We start from the raw sequence: 19257 nt of genomic DNA, 5'->3' as shown, positions 1-19257 counted from the left end.
TTGTAACAGGGCTGAAATAATGCTCATCCTCAGCCCACCTCCTTCACCACTTAATCAAGATCCATCACCGCGTCAACACCTTCGGCTTCAGCTTTAGCATACCTTAGAATTCAACAACAATGTTCCTTTTTCTCTATTCATTGCCTACGTAAGATAAGTCTATCTCCATGATCTTCTTTAGGAGTGTCAAATCGACAAACTGTAATAAACCGGATGAACTTATACTAAAATTAGTAATTTTATATATTTAAATATTAATCATGATATTGATTGTGGTTTTTAAATAGAGATAAATAAATTGAATTTTCTAATCGGATTTCGAATTAACATAAAAAAAATTAATGTTAATTAGATCTAAGCCATTTAATTGTATATATTTAGTGCGAGTGTGTGTGTGTGTTTTTTTTAAGCTTTACTGGGATTTGCGAGAAGTTGGCTGGCGTGCAGTGGTTTTGTAAGGGAGAGTTGAGTAACCCTGAGTAACAGTAAAAAAAAAAAAAAAAAAAAAAAAAGTATTATTGAAATTGATGTTAAAAAAATTATTTTTTTAAATATATTAATTAAAAAATAATTTAAAATTAAATCTAATAAATTTTAATAATAAAAATATTAAAATAACCAAATAATTTTTCTCCAATTATTTTTTTTAATTACATCTAAAATGATATTTTTATTTAGAAAAGTAATTTTAACTTTTTAAATGCAATATCAAACAGACACAACAGACACTTAGTTGGTTTCAGTTCTAATATTTAAAACTGACTTGGTTGATTTGGTTTAACTAAACATATTGAACATATTCGAACCGACCCAAGTACAGTCCTGATTCCCTCCCACACCTCTTCTTTTATGGTGAACAAAACCCTAGATGATCCATATAGTGTGCATACCGCTTCAACATCTCATCCACATTCGCATCTGTAGGCATAATTAGCGAGAGTTGGGGTGCCATCACCACTTTTGCTAATGTTATTTCTGCATTAGATTCGATGCGAGATTTCTAATTGTTCCAGCAAAAGAGGAATATCAGCTCTCTCAATGGTGTTGGATAGAGTTTTGTGAGATTAAAAGACAAAGTTACAATTTGTTGGAATCAGTTTATTACAATTTTTATTAGAAAACTTATATTTCTGATTTGGATGATTGACGATGGTGATGATAATGATTTGGATGATTTTGTATTAATCTAGAATAATAGCAACCCATCTTCTTGATTGTCGTTGTCATTCTCGCAAATCAAGTGGCGCTCTTCTTGATTTGCAGATGAAGAGGAAACTAAAACTCAATGCTTTTGAGAGAGAGAGAGAGACAGAGAGGCAATAGTATTACAAGAATTAAAACTTTTTCAGACTAATGTTGGCTTAAATCTCAATTACATCCAGAAAATTTTAATTTAGTCATTTTTATTTTTTTTCAATTTAATCCAAAATTTTAATTTAGACTCAATTTAATCCAAAAAAAAAATTAAGAAATTAAACTTCTTAATTTTTATCTTATATTAAAAAGTCAAAAAATTAATCCGAAATTAAATTTCTTTATTTTTTGATTAAATTAAAAAATCAAAAAATTTAATTCATAAATTTTAATTTTTAAATTAAATTAAACTTAAATTAAAACTTTTAAACTAAATTTAACAGAAAATTAAAAATAGACTAAATTAAATTTTCTCAATAAATACAAGATTCAATTCAACATTTTGCCAACCAACTTTTATCACAAACTCCACCAAATTTTAGGAAATTTTTCATTTTATTTTTTAAAATAACAAAACGAAAGCGTCAATAACGATAAAATACAAGGACTACATTATAATTTATTATTATTTGTAATTTATACTCTCTATTTCACTCTCCCTCTCCTTAAACATTATCATACGAAATGTGTATGAATAAAAATATATATATCAAGCCAATAATGTAGAAGTTCTAAAACATATTTTGGTTATAGTTAATACTAATTTATAAAACAAAATTAACTTCCATACAAATTTGGCTTCAAAAATAGAAATTATCTTCCATTACGAATTTGAACAACTTTTTTTGGTCATTAACACAAAAGCAAATGGGATGAGTTAGTTCATGAGATTTTTCAATCCCTCCAAGACCATGCTAAAGGAAATGGTGATCTTTGCCTTGGCTATTATCATCCAGAACCATGGAAAAACAAGCCATTGGCCAACCACAGCAGCTAATATAAGTTTTGCCAAAAAAATAATGAAATTGTTTTTATTTGAAATAAATATATCTCTTCTCTATAATTAATGTAGAAAAAGAACTCACTGTACTATTCAAAACTGCCACTTCAATGTAATGATTCTGCACAAGCACACCCTGAATTTAATTTGAAGCAATGACAAATTCTTTCATTGAAAGAAAAGCTTGTATCTGTGTTACCTCCACTTTTCAGTCGAACATATTGGGGAGAGGTCTCACTGCCATGAATGCATCCACCATCTGAAACAAGATAACAAAAAGCCATGATTAATGGCAATTTCCTTCATTCAATTTTTTGAAAGTATACAGTCAAGTACTTGTAAGAATAAATTCACCGCCTTACTTGGTTAGTGGTGTGCACAGTTCATGAGAGTTCTAAACTAAACAAAAAGACTATATTGAACTGATCGTAACCATACCAAATCAAACTTATGTTACTATTTTGGTTTGATTCTAATTCTTTACTAATAATTGAACTAAAACTGTACCAAACCATAACCAAACCGAAGAATATGTTTTTTTTCTCTAATTTTACTTAAATGATAATTTAAGTATTGACTTTCATGTCAATATTTGTATAAAATTTTTTCAAGAACTGAAGCCTGAACTGGAGTAAGTTCTGGAAAAAAAAAAAAACTGGAATAAGTTCGAACCGAAACTGAAGTACTAAGAACTGAACTGAAACTGCAACAAAAAATCGAAGAACAAAACCAGAACCATACTAAATATTTGGTTCGACTTTGGTTCTCAGACAAACCTCAAATCAGAACCGCAATTGCATAACAGTAAAATTAGGTGCACTTAATCCATCCATGGTTAATTTTCTGAATCAAACAGGATATTTCTTTTAACCAAATTGATCCTATCAGTCAATTAATTGAAATTAACCATTACAAACGGTTAACTGGAATCTCAACTAACCAGTTCCACTGATTTTTCAGTTCTATACTATTAATTGGCTTTTACATTTTGACTCATTTCTTAAGCTATATAGCATAGACAGCATAGACAAAATTAGCCTTTTATAGCCTAAGGACTTGCATGTTTTTCAAAATTTCACATATATATCACAATTTTCCACCTCAATAACCAAAAAAAAAGAAAAACTTAATTAAAGTAATAATTAATGATACAAGATTTTAATCAGTCTTCAAAGGGATTAAAAGAAGAAGAAGAAGAAGAAGAAGAAGAGAGCAAATTAAACCAGTAACACCGAGACAAGGATAAAGGGAAAAAGATAAATTTATATATTCCATTGGTTAACCAATGCATTGGTTTTTTTTAATACAGAAAACTAAAATTCAACCTAAAACCTAAAAAATACCCAAAAGAAAAAAATTCAAACTATCAGTTCAATCTACTTTGCTTAGAGTGCAATTAAAATCAAACATAATAACCATGGTAATCTTTACTTACTTCATCAGTCACTGCAGACCGCGCCAAACGATGTCTTTCAACCAAGTCAGTCAAAACCTCAGCAAGACGCTTCTTCACCTCTCCTGTTAGCATGCGTCCCGCAGCATACTCCTAAATGAGGACAACTTACTAGTAAGAAGGTAAACCTTTAGAAATGTCCAAAATTTGGAGAAATCATAATTATGATTTACCTTTTTTATGTGTTCAAGCTCATCGTCATCCTCCAGGAAAAAACTTAAATATTTGATTGGTATATCTACCTGTAGGATGGCCAAACAAAATAAATATTTATAATGGTGTTCCATCTCATGAGGAATCAAACATTTATGAAGAATATGAACAAGAAGTTGGAACACAATCACAAATATATTAAAATATAAGCAAATCACTCATCTAGGCCCCACCCCACATACGCATGCACCTCATCCCAGTTGTCACCCAAAAACAAAATCTCAATTTCCATTTTCCCCTTTCTTTTCCCACGACTTGTGAACATTTGCACATCAACAAAGCAAACATCTTACCAAACACTTCCCAAGTATTTGTTGACAAAGGGAAGAAAGAATTGGAAAAGAGAACTTTTTTTTTTAGGAAAATTACTATTTAATCTCTACATTTTAATGAAACTAACTACTTAGCCTCTTTATTTTGAAAATACATTATTTAGTCCCTCTATTTTTTAGTTTATGAACTGTTTATCTCTCCCATTATTTTAAAACATTTTTTTCCCAACTCAACTATTTAGACCATATAATTTGAATAATACAATTATTTAGTCCTCGTAATTTTAAATCTATCAACTATTCAATCTCTGTCTACAACTATTCTTTCTCCTTTGACTAACTTTACTAAAATAAGAGTTAACGAGAGGAACTAAACAGTTCATGGACTAAACATATAGAGACTAAATACTGTATTTTGTAAACTAGAGGACTAAGTAATTAGTTTCGTTAAAATACTGGGACTAAATAATAATTTTCCTTTTACAATTTCTAGGAGCAATTCTTTTAGCACAAAAGGTATAACAATTAGAGCTAATATGATTATTCTCAAGAGACTTTGACTTTCTTCATCACACTTCAGCAGAAAAGTTTATTACCTCTAAATTTGCTCCATATTTTCTGTGCTTCTCCTCAGAATCTTGACCGCCAGAGAAAGCATGCTTGTTTATCTATAGCATCAACACAACTTGCATTAGTAAAAAGCACGCTTATTCAAATTCATCACATTGACCTAAACATCCACATTTCCAAGCATTTATACCCAGTGAAGGGTCCAGGCTTGCTCTTAGTCCGATTGTATTTTAAACATTCTCTTCCATTTTTCTAAGTCATAAAGACCAATTCATAACAAATAACACAACTAAATAGAATATCAAAAAAAAAAAAAAAAAACACAACTGCAATGTGACTGGACAGAACCAGCATCCTAACCGATACATAACACAGATATGACTAAAAAAGAAGTAAAGTGGAGACATTGGTTATGTTATAGCAAAACAGCAATAAAACAGGAAAAGCCGCTTATTAGGAATAGAATGGAGTGGCGTTAACACTACCAGCCATTTGTCTTTTTTTGTTCTAAAGGTTCATGAGGCTAACTTTTAAAAGCTACAAAGAAATGGATTTTGCACCATTCAGATACAAGGTATCTGCTCGCTTGCTTTTTTAAACACTGTACATTCTGGTAGAAAGTCAATGCATGTTTCAGAAACTAGTTCTTCCACGATGCAAAAAATGAACTCACTCAAGCACATCCTTTACATGCAATTATGCAAAGCCTACACACATACACAAAACACACACAAGTACATATGTAATGATATTGGCAACTGAGGGACAAATTGTGATTCTCATGCATAAATGTAGTGAAACTGCAAACTAATGTAGTATCAGTCTCATTAGTACAGTGAACAAAACTCCCATGAAAATTTTAATTGGATAATTTTGCTATGATATAATTTTATCAGTCGAGACTAAAGGTTTCCTTCCACATTATATGGAGTCGACTCTCCATCTTTTACATTGAAATTCATTCATCATTCAAACATATTTAGGTCTTTATACCATCTTTGGTTCTGGTTAACAACCATATTTGAATGACCCATTTTCTTGGTGATGATACGATGAGGCATACATCAACTCTGACATGCTTACAATAAGAATTCATGTTGCTACCATCATCAGCTCTCAAGAATTTTTTACTTATTTGATAGCCTAATAACTCAAAGTTCTCTATACCTTCACAATCTAAAATATATAGGTGCAAGAATATTGGTAGAGACTAGAGAGATATTTTAGTTAATTATGAACAAAACTGTGGCCACTGGTTAGATTTCAAATGTTGGTGTGAAGAGATTGGAACAAGACTTAAACAATTACCTCCCTTTCAATGGTCTAGCTAATCCATCAGTGATCAGACAAACAATTTTGTCTACCAGAAAAGGTGGGAGATTGATAATTCCCTCATTTTGGCAGTAAATTAGCAGGACCCCAGGGATGTGTGTGCAAGTATGTGCTTGAGTGTGTGTGGGGGTGTGCGCGTGTGGGTGCGCGTGTGTGAGACGGAGAGAGAGAGAGAGAGAGGCTCCCTTCCAGGACCACACCTTGTTCTTGATTTCCTTAGCTGAATCGGTTACATATATAGCTGAATTTGGATCACTAGCCGACATTTTTCCTGTCTCCCCCTGCATGTCCCCATATTCAGAAGCAGAAACAATCAATAATGTTATTGCAAGTACTAACAATAAACAGTATGAATGGCTTGAGGAGTGTTGCAATTGCATTCCAAATGCCACTCAATGAAATTTGACTGAAGCACTAGGATAAACTGGCAAATCCTTTGGAATTCAGATCTAAAAATGACTTTAGTTTCCACTATGAAAACAAGGCGATATATTACATGTAATAAGTCAAAATATAATTGACTAAATGGTAAAGCTTTTAGTAAGACGGATAGCATTTCCCCCATACCTTTATCCAAATCTCAGGTCTAACTATCTTCATTTCTGATGAAATTAAGGCAGTTTTATCATATATATATATATATATATATATATATATATATATATATATATATATATATATATATATATATATATAAAGAAAAACAGAAATAAAAAAGGGAAAGAAAACAAACTCACAGGGGAAAAAGTACTACTTAAAGTAGAAACAATAGCAATTATAGCAAATGAAATTTCATATGTGCTTTTGCAGACACTAATACTTTAGATCACCAGTCCTTCTGTGCCTAAAATAAAAAAAAAAAAAAAAAAGGTACCTGCAGTGCAGGGAAGAATGTTGATTCAATCAATGAAGGCTTGTGATATCCTATCCGAGGAGCAACATCTCTTGTCATTCTGAAATATGGATCCTGAGAAATCAAAAGGCAGAGACAATAATAAGAACAGCATGAAGATCTAAAGTTCAAACATTGAAAACAAAAAAAGTTTACGGTAACAAAAGCAGGAACACATTTTGTCATATCTCATTGAAGTACCTCCAAAATCAGGGAACAGACTCAATATAAGAAGGGTCAACCTTTAATCAATTTAAATAGTAATTAACTCATTATTTCCTTCTTTTGATAAAAGAACAATAATAATTAATAATGGGAAGTAATATTACATGTTTTAAGGAATACCGTAGATTAATTGTCTACTTCTATTTAGTAATTCAATTTATAAGTAGAAAAGGATAGTCATGAGAACAAGGTTCTAAAAATTCTAATCCTCATATAACTAATCATATGCACAATGCGATCAAACCTCTGCTCCCTATACCAATTGTTCCACAGATTATGGAATTTCCCCCAGAGTGTGCCACTCCTATTCTTCCAGGCAATGAGACACTGACCAGAATCATCTTATAAACTCACAATTTGACTTAGTCACTGACTCCACGTCCCATCCCATTTTCATATATAACACCAACTCAGTACACATTTCCCAATCTCCACCAAGTTCACAACAGTTAAGATAGAAGATAGAGGCCCGAACTAACACCAAAACAAAGCAGGCCTGCTCCTCCCCAGTAATCAATACATGGTCAGTTTAGCAAACCACAAAGTTGTAAAGAAAGATAATACTCCAAAGTTTCAATTCCTGGGCAATTTTTTACCAATAATATCTTTAAATGAACTAAACCTTTTCTCAATCCTCACTATAAAACACCCAGATAGAGGTGAGCAATATTCATTTATAAATGCAAAGACAAACTGAACTGATAAAATTCGCTTATTTTGGCAGTATATATTTTGGTTCAATAGGTTTTTGGATATTTCTTTGAAAAAAATCAGTTATTGGTTATTTAAGAAAATAACCGACAAAACCAACTTAAACAGTTTTTTAATAAATATAATTAAATATTAAATTTTCTTCTTGTTGTATCCTATCCTTGTACAATTTGTGATGTAGTATTGGATGAAGACTCAACTTAGAAATTATATTAATTGTAGAATTAGAAAATTTAGATTTTTATTGTTTAAGAATTCTATTATTATTTATTAATTAGAAATATTTATAGAGTTCTATCAGAAAGTAGTATTCTATTTTATTTTATTTGGAAAATAAATTTAGTTGTTTTAGGATTCTTAATCATAGTAGTAACAGGACTTGTTATTTTACTACAAATACATGTCATCCAGGGATATTATAATAGACTTTTATTATGATATTATTGGCAATTGAGAATTAACAAAGTTAAGAATTAGTTTCTCTAGAGAATTTGTTTCTCCTCCCTCGCGTCTTGAGAATTTGTTTCTCTTGTCCTCTGGTATCTTCTTATTCTACATCAAATTAGTATCAGAGCTAAAACTCCTAGGTGTGTTGTTTTTCTTCGAAAATTTCCTTACAAAATTTTCAAGTCCCTCACAAGTCTTTCCCTTGAGTTATTTTGTTCTGCTGGCCCTTGGTTCCCCATGAAACAGAGCTTATTCCTCACGAAATAGTCCAAGCCACTGTCTTCACTGACCCATTACCATCCATCCACCCAAAAACCAAACACCACCAGCAATCTACCAAAAATCCTCGGGCAAGTCCAGTCACTAGAAAGCCCAGATACAGAGATCCGTTTGGGTCAGATCCCAACCCAAATCATGACCTGCATGATACTCAGAAGTTTTCGGCTCGAATCTCCCCCACACTTCGCCAATTGCTGATCTTCCCTTTACCGCCTTTGAAGCCTCCTTCTGGTGTACCTATTGAGAGAACCTGAAGGGTAGATTTTCAGATCTCTGCCTTCGTAGGCTGAGCTCATGCAGATTACCATGAGCACAAGAACTTTATTGCATAGTCCTGTCTTGCCATGTCACTACTAGCTCAACGCCATGTTAACATGTCACATCAGCAAAATTTTGACAAGACCCCTCATTAATTTCAACATGTTGATTTCAATTTTAATGTCCTTTTGGGGTAAAAACAACTCTTTAAGAATGGTAAGATACTTGAATTGAGTTTTAGGTGATACTTCATGTTATAGATTACAATTATATGTCATTGGATAAATAAAAATGCTGGTAATAGTGACTTATGTCCTTATTTACATTATAAATATTGAGATATCAAACAAATTTTACAAGTCAGGGAAAGCAAACTTGAAACATGGAAGAAAGAATATGTGATATCAAGCTTTGTTACACTGAAAGCAAATAGCATGTTTAAACTAAAAGTAGAGTTCAATGAGTTAGCAAGAGTCCTTAATGGTATAAGGCAAGAACAAAAGGAGCAGCTTGAATTTGTTAAGCAACTTGAAGACAAAGACCAAGAAAAACAAAAGAAAGCTAAAATTGAAGAACCTAAAGCTTTGTTTTTGAGTCTTCACATGTTGAAGAACCAATTCTAGAAATGCATGTTGAAAAACTAGTTCTAGAATAAGAAGCTGATGAAGTCAAGAAAGAAAAGCTTGAGAAAACTAGCCTAGAAATTAAAGAAAATCAAGTTAAAGAAGCAACAACATAAATTAAATATTTTTCATATTCCCTTTGTTCCTAAGAAATTGAAGAGTCTTTCAATTGTAGTTGTGAAAGTTTTTTATATTTAAATGTTTCCAGGAATGCAAAGGAAAGCATGATTTCCGTTTCAATCTTATTACTACCATCAAAGAATAATAAGTTCCTTATTCTCCGAATCCAGTTCCTAATTCTTCCACACAACAAGACTTGAGGTTGAGTTTTTTCTAATAAGGGGAAAACGATGCAATATTGGAAGAAGACTCAACATAAGGAAATTTAGATTTTTATTATTTAGGAATTAATAGTATTAAATAGAAATATTTATAGAGTTCTATTAGGAAGTAGCGTTCTATTTTATTTGGGAAATTTAGTTATTTTGGGGTTCCTAATCCTAGTAGCAATAGGACTAGTTATTTTACTATAATGCATATGTTATCGAAGGATTTTATAGTGGACTTTTATTATAATATTATTGACAATTGAGAATTAATATTGTTGAGACTTGAGAATTAGTTTCTCTTGAGAATTTGTTTCTCTTCCTTTGCATCTTGAGAATTGCTTCTCGAGAATTTTTTTCTCTTAATCCTTTGGTTTCCTCTTGTTCTACATCAATGTGTTAATCCAAAATCCCTCAAAGAAGCATCCTTTAGAAACTTTGCCTCTTATCTCCCTTTTTTTTCCCCCCGTTCTAGCCTTAACAAGACTTTGTGGATCCTCCTCTCACCGTTCTTCTGATGTCTCTATTCAAATATGAAATTTGACTTTCAACTATATTGGTGATGGTGGTGGTAGCTCAACTCAAGTCATAACCGCAAACTATTTAAGATTAGATATTGCATCTTTTTCCTCCATTCCACCCACTTTAGGGCTACACTGTTAGAAAGACTTAGGGCTACTTGATCTTTTTTCACTATTCCCGCCCATAGTTACCAGATTAACTCAAACCCCCTGGGAATCGCGATCTGGTTCGTGAGTTCCAAATCGCGAGTCATCTGCGTTCCAAAACGCTAGGGGACGCGATCTGGTTCTCCAAAATGGAGGTTCCAGCGAGAATAAAAAGAAGAAAGGAAGGAAGAGAGAAAGAAAGAAGAAAAATCAAAAGGCATGCACATGTGTAAGCAATAGGCACAAGAAGAAGAAGAAGAAGATAAGTCGCAGAAATGAAGAAGAAGAAGAAAAAGGAAAAAGGAGATACGTTTTGAAAGACCAAATTTTGTAGGTGGAAGACTTGTTAGTGGGTTGGGTATGTTAGGTGGCAGTATATTCTTGATTTTTGGAGTGCAAATGAATATTTTATTGAGAAAAAATTAAAATTATTTAGATAAATAATCATTATTAACTATTTATTATATTAATTATTTAAAATCATATTATTTTAATATAATAATAATTAAATAACTTTTCTTAAAAAAATAAATAAATAACTTTGAATTTTATAAAAATGTATATTATATTAAAAAATTATCATATTAAATTAATATTTTAATTTATAAATATAATATGTTAAATAAAATTAAAAAATAAGTTATTTATTAAATAAATATAATTAGTGTACCTTAAATCAAATTGACGCATCAACTAAACGAATTACTAATCGAATTAGCATACTGATTCAGACTACCCCTTATGAATCCTATATTTCGTTTAGTGGGGTACCGCGTACCACGCACCCGTACCACGGCTCGGGAGTATCACGTGCGCCACCCCCAACACACATCATCCTAGATTTGTCCCTCAGTATCTAATATTCTATAACTTCAAAGTGCTCAACCTTTCATAATGATGCATGTGTTGGTCCAAGAAGCATGCGTCAAAACCATCTCAATCGCCCTCTAAACTTTTCCTTAATGAGTGTCACTTCCACTTTTATATGAATGCCATTATTCCTTATCTAGTCCATCCTTGTTTATTCGCACATCCATTTTTTAGAACCATCATTTCTGTCAAGCTAATATTTTGAATGTGTTGTTTCTTCACTGTCCACTACTTGTTGCCGTAAATAGTAATGGATCATATTGCAATTGTATAAAACTTCCCTTCAACTTAGATGGTATATTGCAATGATGCAATCATAAAAAACATATATTGTACTTCTTCACTTCATCTCACTTGAATGTTGTTGTCAATATCCTCTTTAATTCTGCTGTCCCTTTGTAAAATAAATTAAACATATTTAAAGTGAGAGCTTTGTGCGGTCTTTATGACATTCAACCTAACCCAGAACAAATTGCAATGCATATCCTCTACTTTAGTTCTACTTTACTTAAAACCCTTAGTCTGTAGAGTGATGAAGGTGGTAGTTGAGAAAAATCATTGTTAGTTTAAAAAAAAGATTAAGACATTTAAGTATTTTTTAACAAAAAAAAAAAAAAAAGCAAAAATGTTATCTAACATGATGAAAAATTAAAAGTTGAAAAATAAATACTATTAAAATGCTTGAAGTTAAATGCTAAAATTATAACCAAAGTGCTAAATCAAATTATTAAACACAACAAGAGTGAAAATTCACATACTCCATAAAAAGCAGTGGTGTTCACATAAACAATAATTACATCCAAAAGCATATTCAAATTTGATAGAAACTTTTACCTGGTCAATAGCACAAGGAATTAAGCAACGGAGATCATCTTTGCCAGAGAACAAGTGTGGAAATGAACTGGGAAAGGATGGAACTGCCTGCACCAAGACCAAAATGAAGCATATAGAACCCTTCCATAGAAATAATACCAATCATTATGGTGAATAGAGATCAAGAAAAGAAATGCATGTAATAGGCCAGCCAATTTTTTATCCATTCAAACTATGTTCACATAGTAATATTTACTAGGTTATAGTAACTTGTTAGAAAGGCATAAGCAACTCTACATACTTCCAAATAAAGCATGATGAATAGTGCAGTAAATGTTCAACACAATCAGAAGTTTTGAATGGTAAAGATTGTGGTTTTATTTTTCACTTGTGTGAGGTATAATTAGTCAACTCAAAAAGAATTAAATGTTTAAAAGCTAACAGCTACATAGCATTGACAAGTTACAAGGAAAACTCTAACAGGCTCAACATTAAAAGACAAGTAATTGTTGAATATGCCCAATAACAGAACACAATTACCATCCCTGCAACCATGCGAAGATATCATTTAGAATCTACTCAAAAAAAAAAAAAGGATATCATTTAGAATCGGTACATAGCAGCAAAAAACTAACCTGCACAGCTGGGAAGCTAACTTTGCCAATATGATCTTCACCAGTAAAACCAAAAATACCCACAACCTGTGCATTGCAGCAAAATTGTAAGACGCGTGTGTTAGACTGGTAGTCCTAATTAAGAGGAATTCAACAGTATAGCAAAGAACCTCTGAAACTTTGTTTGGATGGCGACAGGGAAAGGGGAAGGGAGGCTAATTAATGTAAATGGAGGGGAGGATGAGGGAAGCAAATTAAAAAATTTAAACTTCTCTTGTATGCTACCAAGTGTTAAAATTACTACAATATTCAATCCATAAAAGGAAATAAAATAAAAGGTATGAGGATAAAATGGAAAAAAAAGCTTTTTTATTCTTTGGCGAATCACTTACCCTTACATTTAAATTTGGTATGTAAGAAATTTGGAGCTTTGAAGGGTAAGGAAGGGTGAGACTTATCCTTCTTTACCGTTTTCTACCAGACAAGAGTAGGAACCCTTTTTTCCCTCTCCTTACACCCAATTTAAACAAAGTGTGTTTGTGCATGCAAGGAGAGGAAAGATAAGTAAAGAAATAACTACCTTATTATATGTGACACACTTTTCAACTTTCACCATGTTATTGTAGAAGGAACTGCATAAAGTCAACAGGCAGTATAATGCAGGTAAAAACAAGCAATGTGAAGAAATATTAGATAGATGCTTTAGTTAATGTCAAGATCACGAATAACTGAAAACAGAACAAAATACATAGAAACCAGGGCATGTGTTTGAGTTGATAACTGATTTGATTGCTTCCCAAGACATTTAGCGAAAAGCAGCCTCCATTTACAAAACAAGACATAAAATTACGATTACTTCTAATCCCTTGGAATCACAAATTCTTAACACAGCTCAAAACACCAACTCAAAGTTTTTACACACGGCTGAATGCAGCATAATTAAAACATACATAACTCACCCAAAATTTAAATTTATCCTAGAGACAAAAAATAATAACATTGCACGACTTAAACAAGAAGTACCAATTGGAAATGTGCAAAAAGATACTAGTATAATTTGTTAAACAATATGTAAAGGAATAATTTTTCTTAGATTGATTCAAATAAACCTGTTACTTACCCACCAACATACTCAAAATCTTGGAAAATGAAAGTTCTAGTGATGTCAAATCCACAAGCAATAATATCTCTAGCATTTTCACGGGCCAGTCTTTTGCTCTCCTCCACAGACAGATTTTTCCACATACACTTTTCATCATCAGTAAGCTGTATAACAAGCGGAACCCTAAACGCCTCTTGAAGGTATCTAAAAACAAAATATCAACATTATCAACTGAAGCATTACACTTACACCTCCAAGTGATATAATCAAAGAGCCCTATGAATTGATGAAAAATTGAATTAGCTGTTGCAAGTAACTTACCTCGTAAACATAAACGGAATTAGATGACCCAAATGCAGAGATTCAGAGGAGGGGCCTCTGCCAGTGTAGAGAAAAAATTTCTCGCCTCGCTCGTAAGCATCCAATATGTCATTGAAGTCCCTGTGGGCGAAGAAGACGCCACGGCGCAGGAAGACGTGGGGAGCGCGGCCGGTAAGGCGGCGGACGCGGTCAATTAGCGAGTGGTCGAGCCTCTGGCATCCGAATTTGTCGATTAGTTTGTCGTAGTCGATCTTCCCTCCGTCTTTGGCCGACACCTCCCATGGATTCACGACCTGCTCTTGCTCTTCGTTTGTGTCTTTCCCTTTCATATCTTCTCCCATGGCTTCTTCAGTATCTCAATCAAGTCCCACAGAATCACCTATGACTTGTACTCAACGTCCGGTTCACCGCCGAGCAAACATTTTTTTAAAATAAAAAAAAAATTCTTTTGTTAATGATTAATTATTTACACGAATTAGCCTCTCCATTTTGAAAGATTAACAAGTGTTTATGTTTTTGTGCATATTATTTAATATTTAATTTTTATGTTTTATACTTTTATAATTATATAATAAAATTTTGATATTGATAAAATTTTTAATTATTTATTTTTATATAATAAAAAATTTTAAGAATTAATAAATTAATTAATATTTTTTTGTTATTTCTTAAATTAATTGATATGTATTAATAAAATGACAAATAAAATTAAAAAATAATATATATGTCATGTAATGATTTTTAAAATATTATTATTAAAATTTTTATATTTGAAATATAAGAAATATTTTAAAAATAAAATTTTAAATTTTATAAATAATTTTTTATTGAATAATTATTTATATATATATATGAATATAATTTTTTTAAAAATAATTCACTCTTTTTTAACTTATTCAAAAATTTATTTTAAAAAATTGATTTTTAGGGATATATAATATAATTAATAAAATTTATAATATCTGAAATTATAAATTTTAAAATTTTTAAAAGATGTAAAAAAAATTATAATATTTTTTATGAGATAAGATTTTAAAAATTAAATTTTAAAAATATTTGAATAAAAAAGTTAATTTTAATATGATAAATTAATTTTTTATATAAAAAAATAAAAAAAAAAGAAGACAATAAATTAAAAAAAAAAAAAAAGAAAGAGACTATACCACCCATAAAGAATGGGATCAATAGTTAAAAATTCAGCTCTTAATATAACTTATAAGTAAGCAATAGGAAAGTCATATAAATCTCCAGTAGTCCGTAAGCTCTATCTAACCTTGAGATAGAGAAATCCCTCCTATTCCAAAACTTTATTATTAGGTAGCATATTCATGTAAAAGCTGTTTTTAAAGTTATATACATATAATTTTTATCAATAATAAAGTTTTTTAAGTTTAATTTTTTACTTATTCTCCTTTTAATTAAAAGTGAAAATATATTATTATCTCTCTTCCATCAGCCGAGTAATATGCTTTCAAAGCATTTATTAATTAATGTTTTTAAAATAGAAGTCTGGTAATTATTTTTAAAAAATAATTATAGAGTAAAAATGATAGGTCTGGGTGAGCAGATTTCAATTTAAATCAAAAAATTGAACTGAACCGAGTTAATTCGGTTCGGTTTTAAATTTTAATCGGTTCGGTTTGATTTTATATTATAAAAATTCTAATTATTTTCTTTCAGTTCGATTTTAAAGAGAAAAAAATCGATAAAATAAAATCAAATAGTAATTTTATATATTTAAATCGAACCGAATTGATTTTTCAATTAATTTATTTTTATGAAAAATTTATTAATTATGTTTAATTATATATATATAAATTGTTTAATTTCATTAATTAATGTTTATTAGATTCAAACCAAAGTCAAAATTAGATCAAATAACTTAAAAATCAAGTCAAAATTAAAAACTCAATCAAAAATCAAAACCGATTGATTTGAACTGAACTGAACAGAAATAGAGCAGTTCAATTCGATTCGATTTTTCATCCATTTCAATTCGGTTCGATTTCTAAAATATGTAATTTAATTTTCATAATTTAATTCAATTCGGTTCGATTTGAACTGAATGCTCACCCTGTGTTAGGATGTTCTCAAACCTAAAGATATTTAAATAAAGAAAATTGAAATTTTTTAAAACTATTAAATAAATCATATTAAGTTCAATGAAATTTATATAATTTAAACAAACATAATAAGTGAGTAATGTATATATATTGAATCTAGTTTTTAGTTGATGCATTAACGCATTGAACAAAATACAAAATCCATGTTTATAAATTCAATATCCATCGAAATCATTAATTGAAGGTGGTTCATAGTAATTCATATGTTGCACAAGTAGAGATAGCAATAGGTAAATTGCCCGTGAAATTTAAAGTATCCAAATCTAAACTCATTAGACATTTATTATTCAAATTAGTCCTAAATCCATCTAGAATTTATGAATTTATATGTTATTATTTGTACCCATCTCAAAATCGATTTTTTTTTTAATTGCCAAAAATAAGGCTCTCTAAATATAATAATAGAGCCTCCTTACGCCCAAAGTTACTAAATGATATCCTCGATTTAACTCAACTTCATAGTAAATCACGTTCGAGATGACATTACGTGAGATGCACTATTGAATGACCCACCGTCAATTCATTAACACTTCCAAATAGAAACAATATTTAGTCATCAATGTAAGCATAGAAAGTCAAAATCCAGGTGAGACAAAGCCATCTTATCAGATTAACCACCAAACGACTATACTTGGTAAAATCGATTACTACTACACTTGCATAATAGCCAAACACAATTATTTTTTTTATATTTTCACTAGAACATTTAATGAAAAGAGACTCTAGATCTTGTATCCGAACTTGAATATCATATATTTAAAATATGCCACAGCAAAGAAATTTTCAAGATTTTAAAATAATTAAATGAAAATAATAATAATATAAATTCACACATTAATTCTTTGAATAAATCATAAAAGAAAATAATAAACAAAATTAACCATAAAAACTACTAAGTTGATTAAAGTTTTACTTATTTCTATCATCTACACAGTTTTTGCGTATTATGCATTCAAGTAGGCATCAGCTTAACATATATAGAGTAACATCTCCTCCATCAATATTATTACCTTCAATTAGAATCTAGAATCAAACAACAAAAAATAAAAGAAACTTTGAGTAACCACACAAAATAGCAAGCGGGAATAGCAGTGAACCCAAATTTTTTTTTCTACTCTAAATAATTGTGAAACCAAAGAGCATCGAATCCCAAGGCTGAAACCAACTCAGTTGTGCCAAGCTATGAAGCATGGAAACGGCACTGGATCACGTTTCCCAGTGTCAGAAACGTTTCCGATGAGGAAATGACCTGACACGGCTGAAAAATATTTTTGGGCCATTTTCGAAAATATTAAAAATCGGAAATACGTTTCTGGCATTTCCAGAGACAAAAACGCGTTTCTTTAAAGAAAATAAAAAAAAGAGGAAAATGGGTAGGTTAAAATCGCAAATAGATCGCACCTTCACATTCACAATCAAGATCAACAGAAAAAGAAGAAGAAGGGAAGGATCAAACCTTCAATGGCAGCATCACAGGTAAGAATCGCATCTTCCTTTCTCTTCTTTTCTCTCTGGTCTGTCGTAACACCCATATGTTTATTAGTTCTGTACATTCTACTATTCCGATGACTAGTGTTTGCACGGACAGTTGGGATGTGTAAACCATATTTAAGTCACCTAGAAAAGCCACAAGGCCCTAAGGCAGTGCCCTAGTGATTCCGTTGGACGCGGTGAAAAGCTCCCTAAAAGATGGGAAACACGTCCCACATCGGAATAGGAGTGGAAAGTAATGATATATGAAATGAGGGAACTAATCACTAGAGGCGCCTTTTGGTGGAATGGCCTGGAGAGTTAAAAGAACTCCAGGCTTAAGCGTGCTTGCTTGAGAGAAATCCTAGGATGGGTGACCTCCTGGGAAGTTCTCCATTCTACCTATGGGACTGTACATTCCACTGTTTCGGTGACTAGTGTCTGCCCAGACAGTTGAGATGTGTAAAACCATATTTAAGTCACCTAGAAAAGCCACAAGGCCCTAAGGCAGTGCCCCAGTGATTCCGTTAAACGCGGCAAAAAGCTCCCTGAAAGATAGAAAATACGTCCCACGTCGGAATGAGAGTGAAAAGTAATATAATATAAAATAAGGGTATTAATCACTAGAGGCGCCTTTTGATAGAATGGCTTAGAGAGTTGGAAGAACTCCAGAGTTAAGCGTTTTCGCTTGAGAGAAATCCTAGGATGGGTAACCTCCTGGGAAGTTCTCCATTCCACCTATGGAACAAAACCGTGAGGCTTACGGCCAAAGCGAACAATTCCTCTAGTGATTGGAACCCGATCGTTACATCTGCCCTATTCATTCTCTGATTTGCCCTATCCATCCTCATCAACAGAAGAAGAAGAAGAAGAAGAAAAAGAAGCAGAAGGGGAGGAACGACAGCATCACAGGTAAAAATGGCATCTCCCTTTTTTCTTCTTTTCTCTCTATCTGCGCTCTGCCTGCTCTATCAATTGGTTTTTCTAGTTCCCCTTTCTTATTCTCGATCGTACACTCTTTTCTCATCCTCCATCACATTTAGGTATTTAGGTTTATATAGGGATTGTTTGATTAATTTATTATTATTTAATTTATTATTTTCCTTATCATTAATTTATTATTTTCCTTTTTTAATTTCTTTGTGAAATAATTTTATTAAGCAACTTCCATTAATTAATTATAATTTTATTCCATTAATTAATCATAAATTTATCACATTTAATATCAAATTTTTTCTCTAAATGTATATTCCATAATTAGATTTTTCTCAAACCAAATTTGCAGAGCTATCATAAATATTTTTTTTTAAAAAAGGAAGATAAAAAAATTTCTCTCAAATTCACTAAAAATTTTCAAGATTTACCATATTTTTACAATCAAAGTTTTGAAGGAAATTAAGGAGAAATGTAAATATATTTTTAAAGTTATTTTTAAAACTATAAAATTTAGAGTTTAAATTTTAATTAATGATAAATAAAAA

At 31.1% G+C, this 19257-nt stretch overlaps 1 protein-coding gene across 3 annotated transcripts; it reads right to left on the bottom strand.

The window, feature by feature from the left end:
- Nucleotides 1–1987: 1987 nt before the first annotated feature.
- On the bottom strand, nt 1988–14713 carry LOC110663628 (tryptophan--tRNA ligase, cytoplasmic). 3 transcript variants are annotated; one of them, XM_058144101.1, is made up of 13 exons: nt 14184–14713; nt 13881–14066; nt 13341–13392; nt 12782–12847; nt 12168–12287; nt 6909–7001; nt 6235–6315; nt 4729–4800; nt 3821–3889; nt 3630–3740; nt 2394–2453; nt 2280–2315; nt 1988–2187 (listed from the first exon to the last, which is right to left on the bottom strand). In XM_058144101.1, exons 1-11 carry the CDS (start codon nt 14522–14524, stop codon nt 2403–2405), a joined length of 1242 nt encoding a protein of 413 aa, XP_058000084.1. In that variant the 5' UTR covers nt 14525–14713; the 3' UTR covers nt 1988–2187; nt 2280–2315; nt 2394–2402. The 3 variants fall into 3 exon arrangements, with proteins under 3 accessions (XP_058000084.1, XP_058000094.1, XP_058000091.1); XM_058144111.1 differs by having other exon boundaries at nt 12168–12254; nt 14184–14710; XM_058144108.1 differs by having other exon boundaries at nt 1988–2315; nt 12168–12254; nt 14184–14710.
- Nucleotides 14714–19257: the final 4544 nt, after the last annotated feature.

The sequence above is a fragment of the Hevea brasiliensis genome, chromosome 1 (assembly GCF_030052815.1).
Source record: "Hevea brasiliensis isolate MT/VB/25A 57/8 chromosome 1, ASM3005281v1, whole genome shotgun sequence".
Taxonomy (NCBI): domain Eukaryota; kingdom Viridiplantae; phylum Streptophyta; class Magnoliopsida; order Malpighiales; family Euphorbiaceae; genus Hevea; species Hevea brasiliensis.
This window is presented reverse-complemented; position numbering and strand designations above follow the sequence as displayed.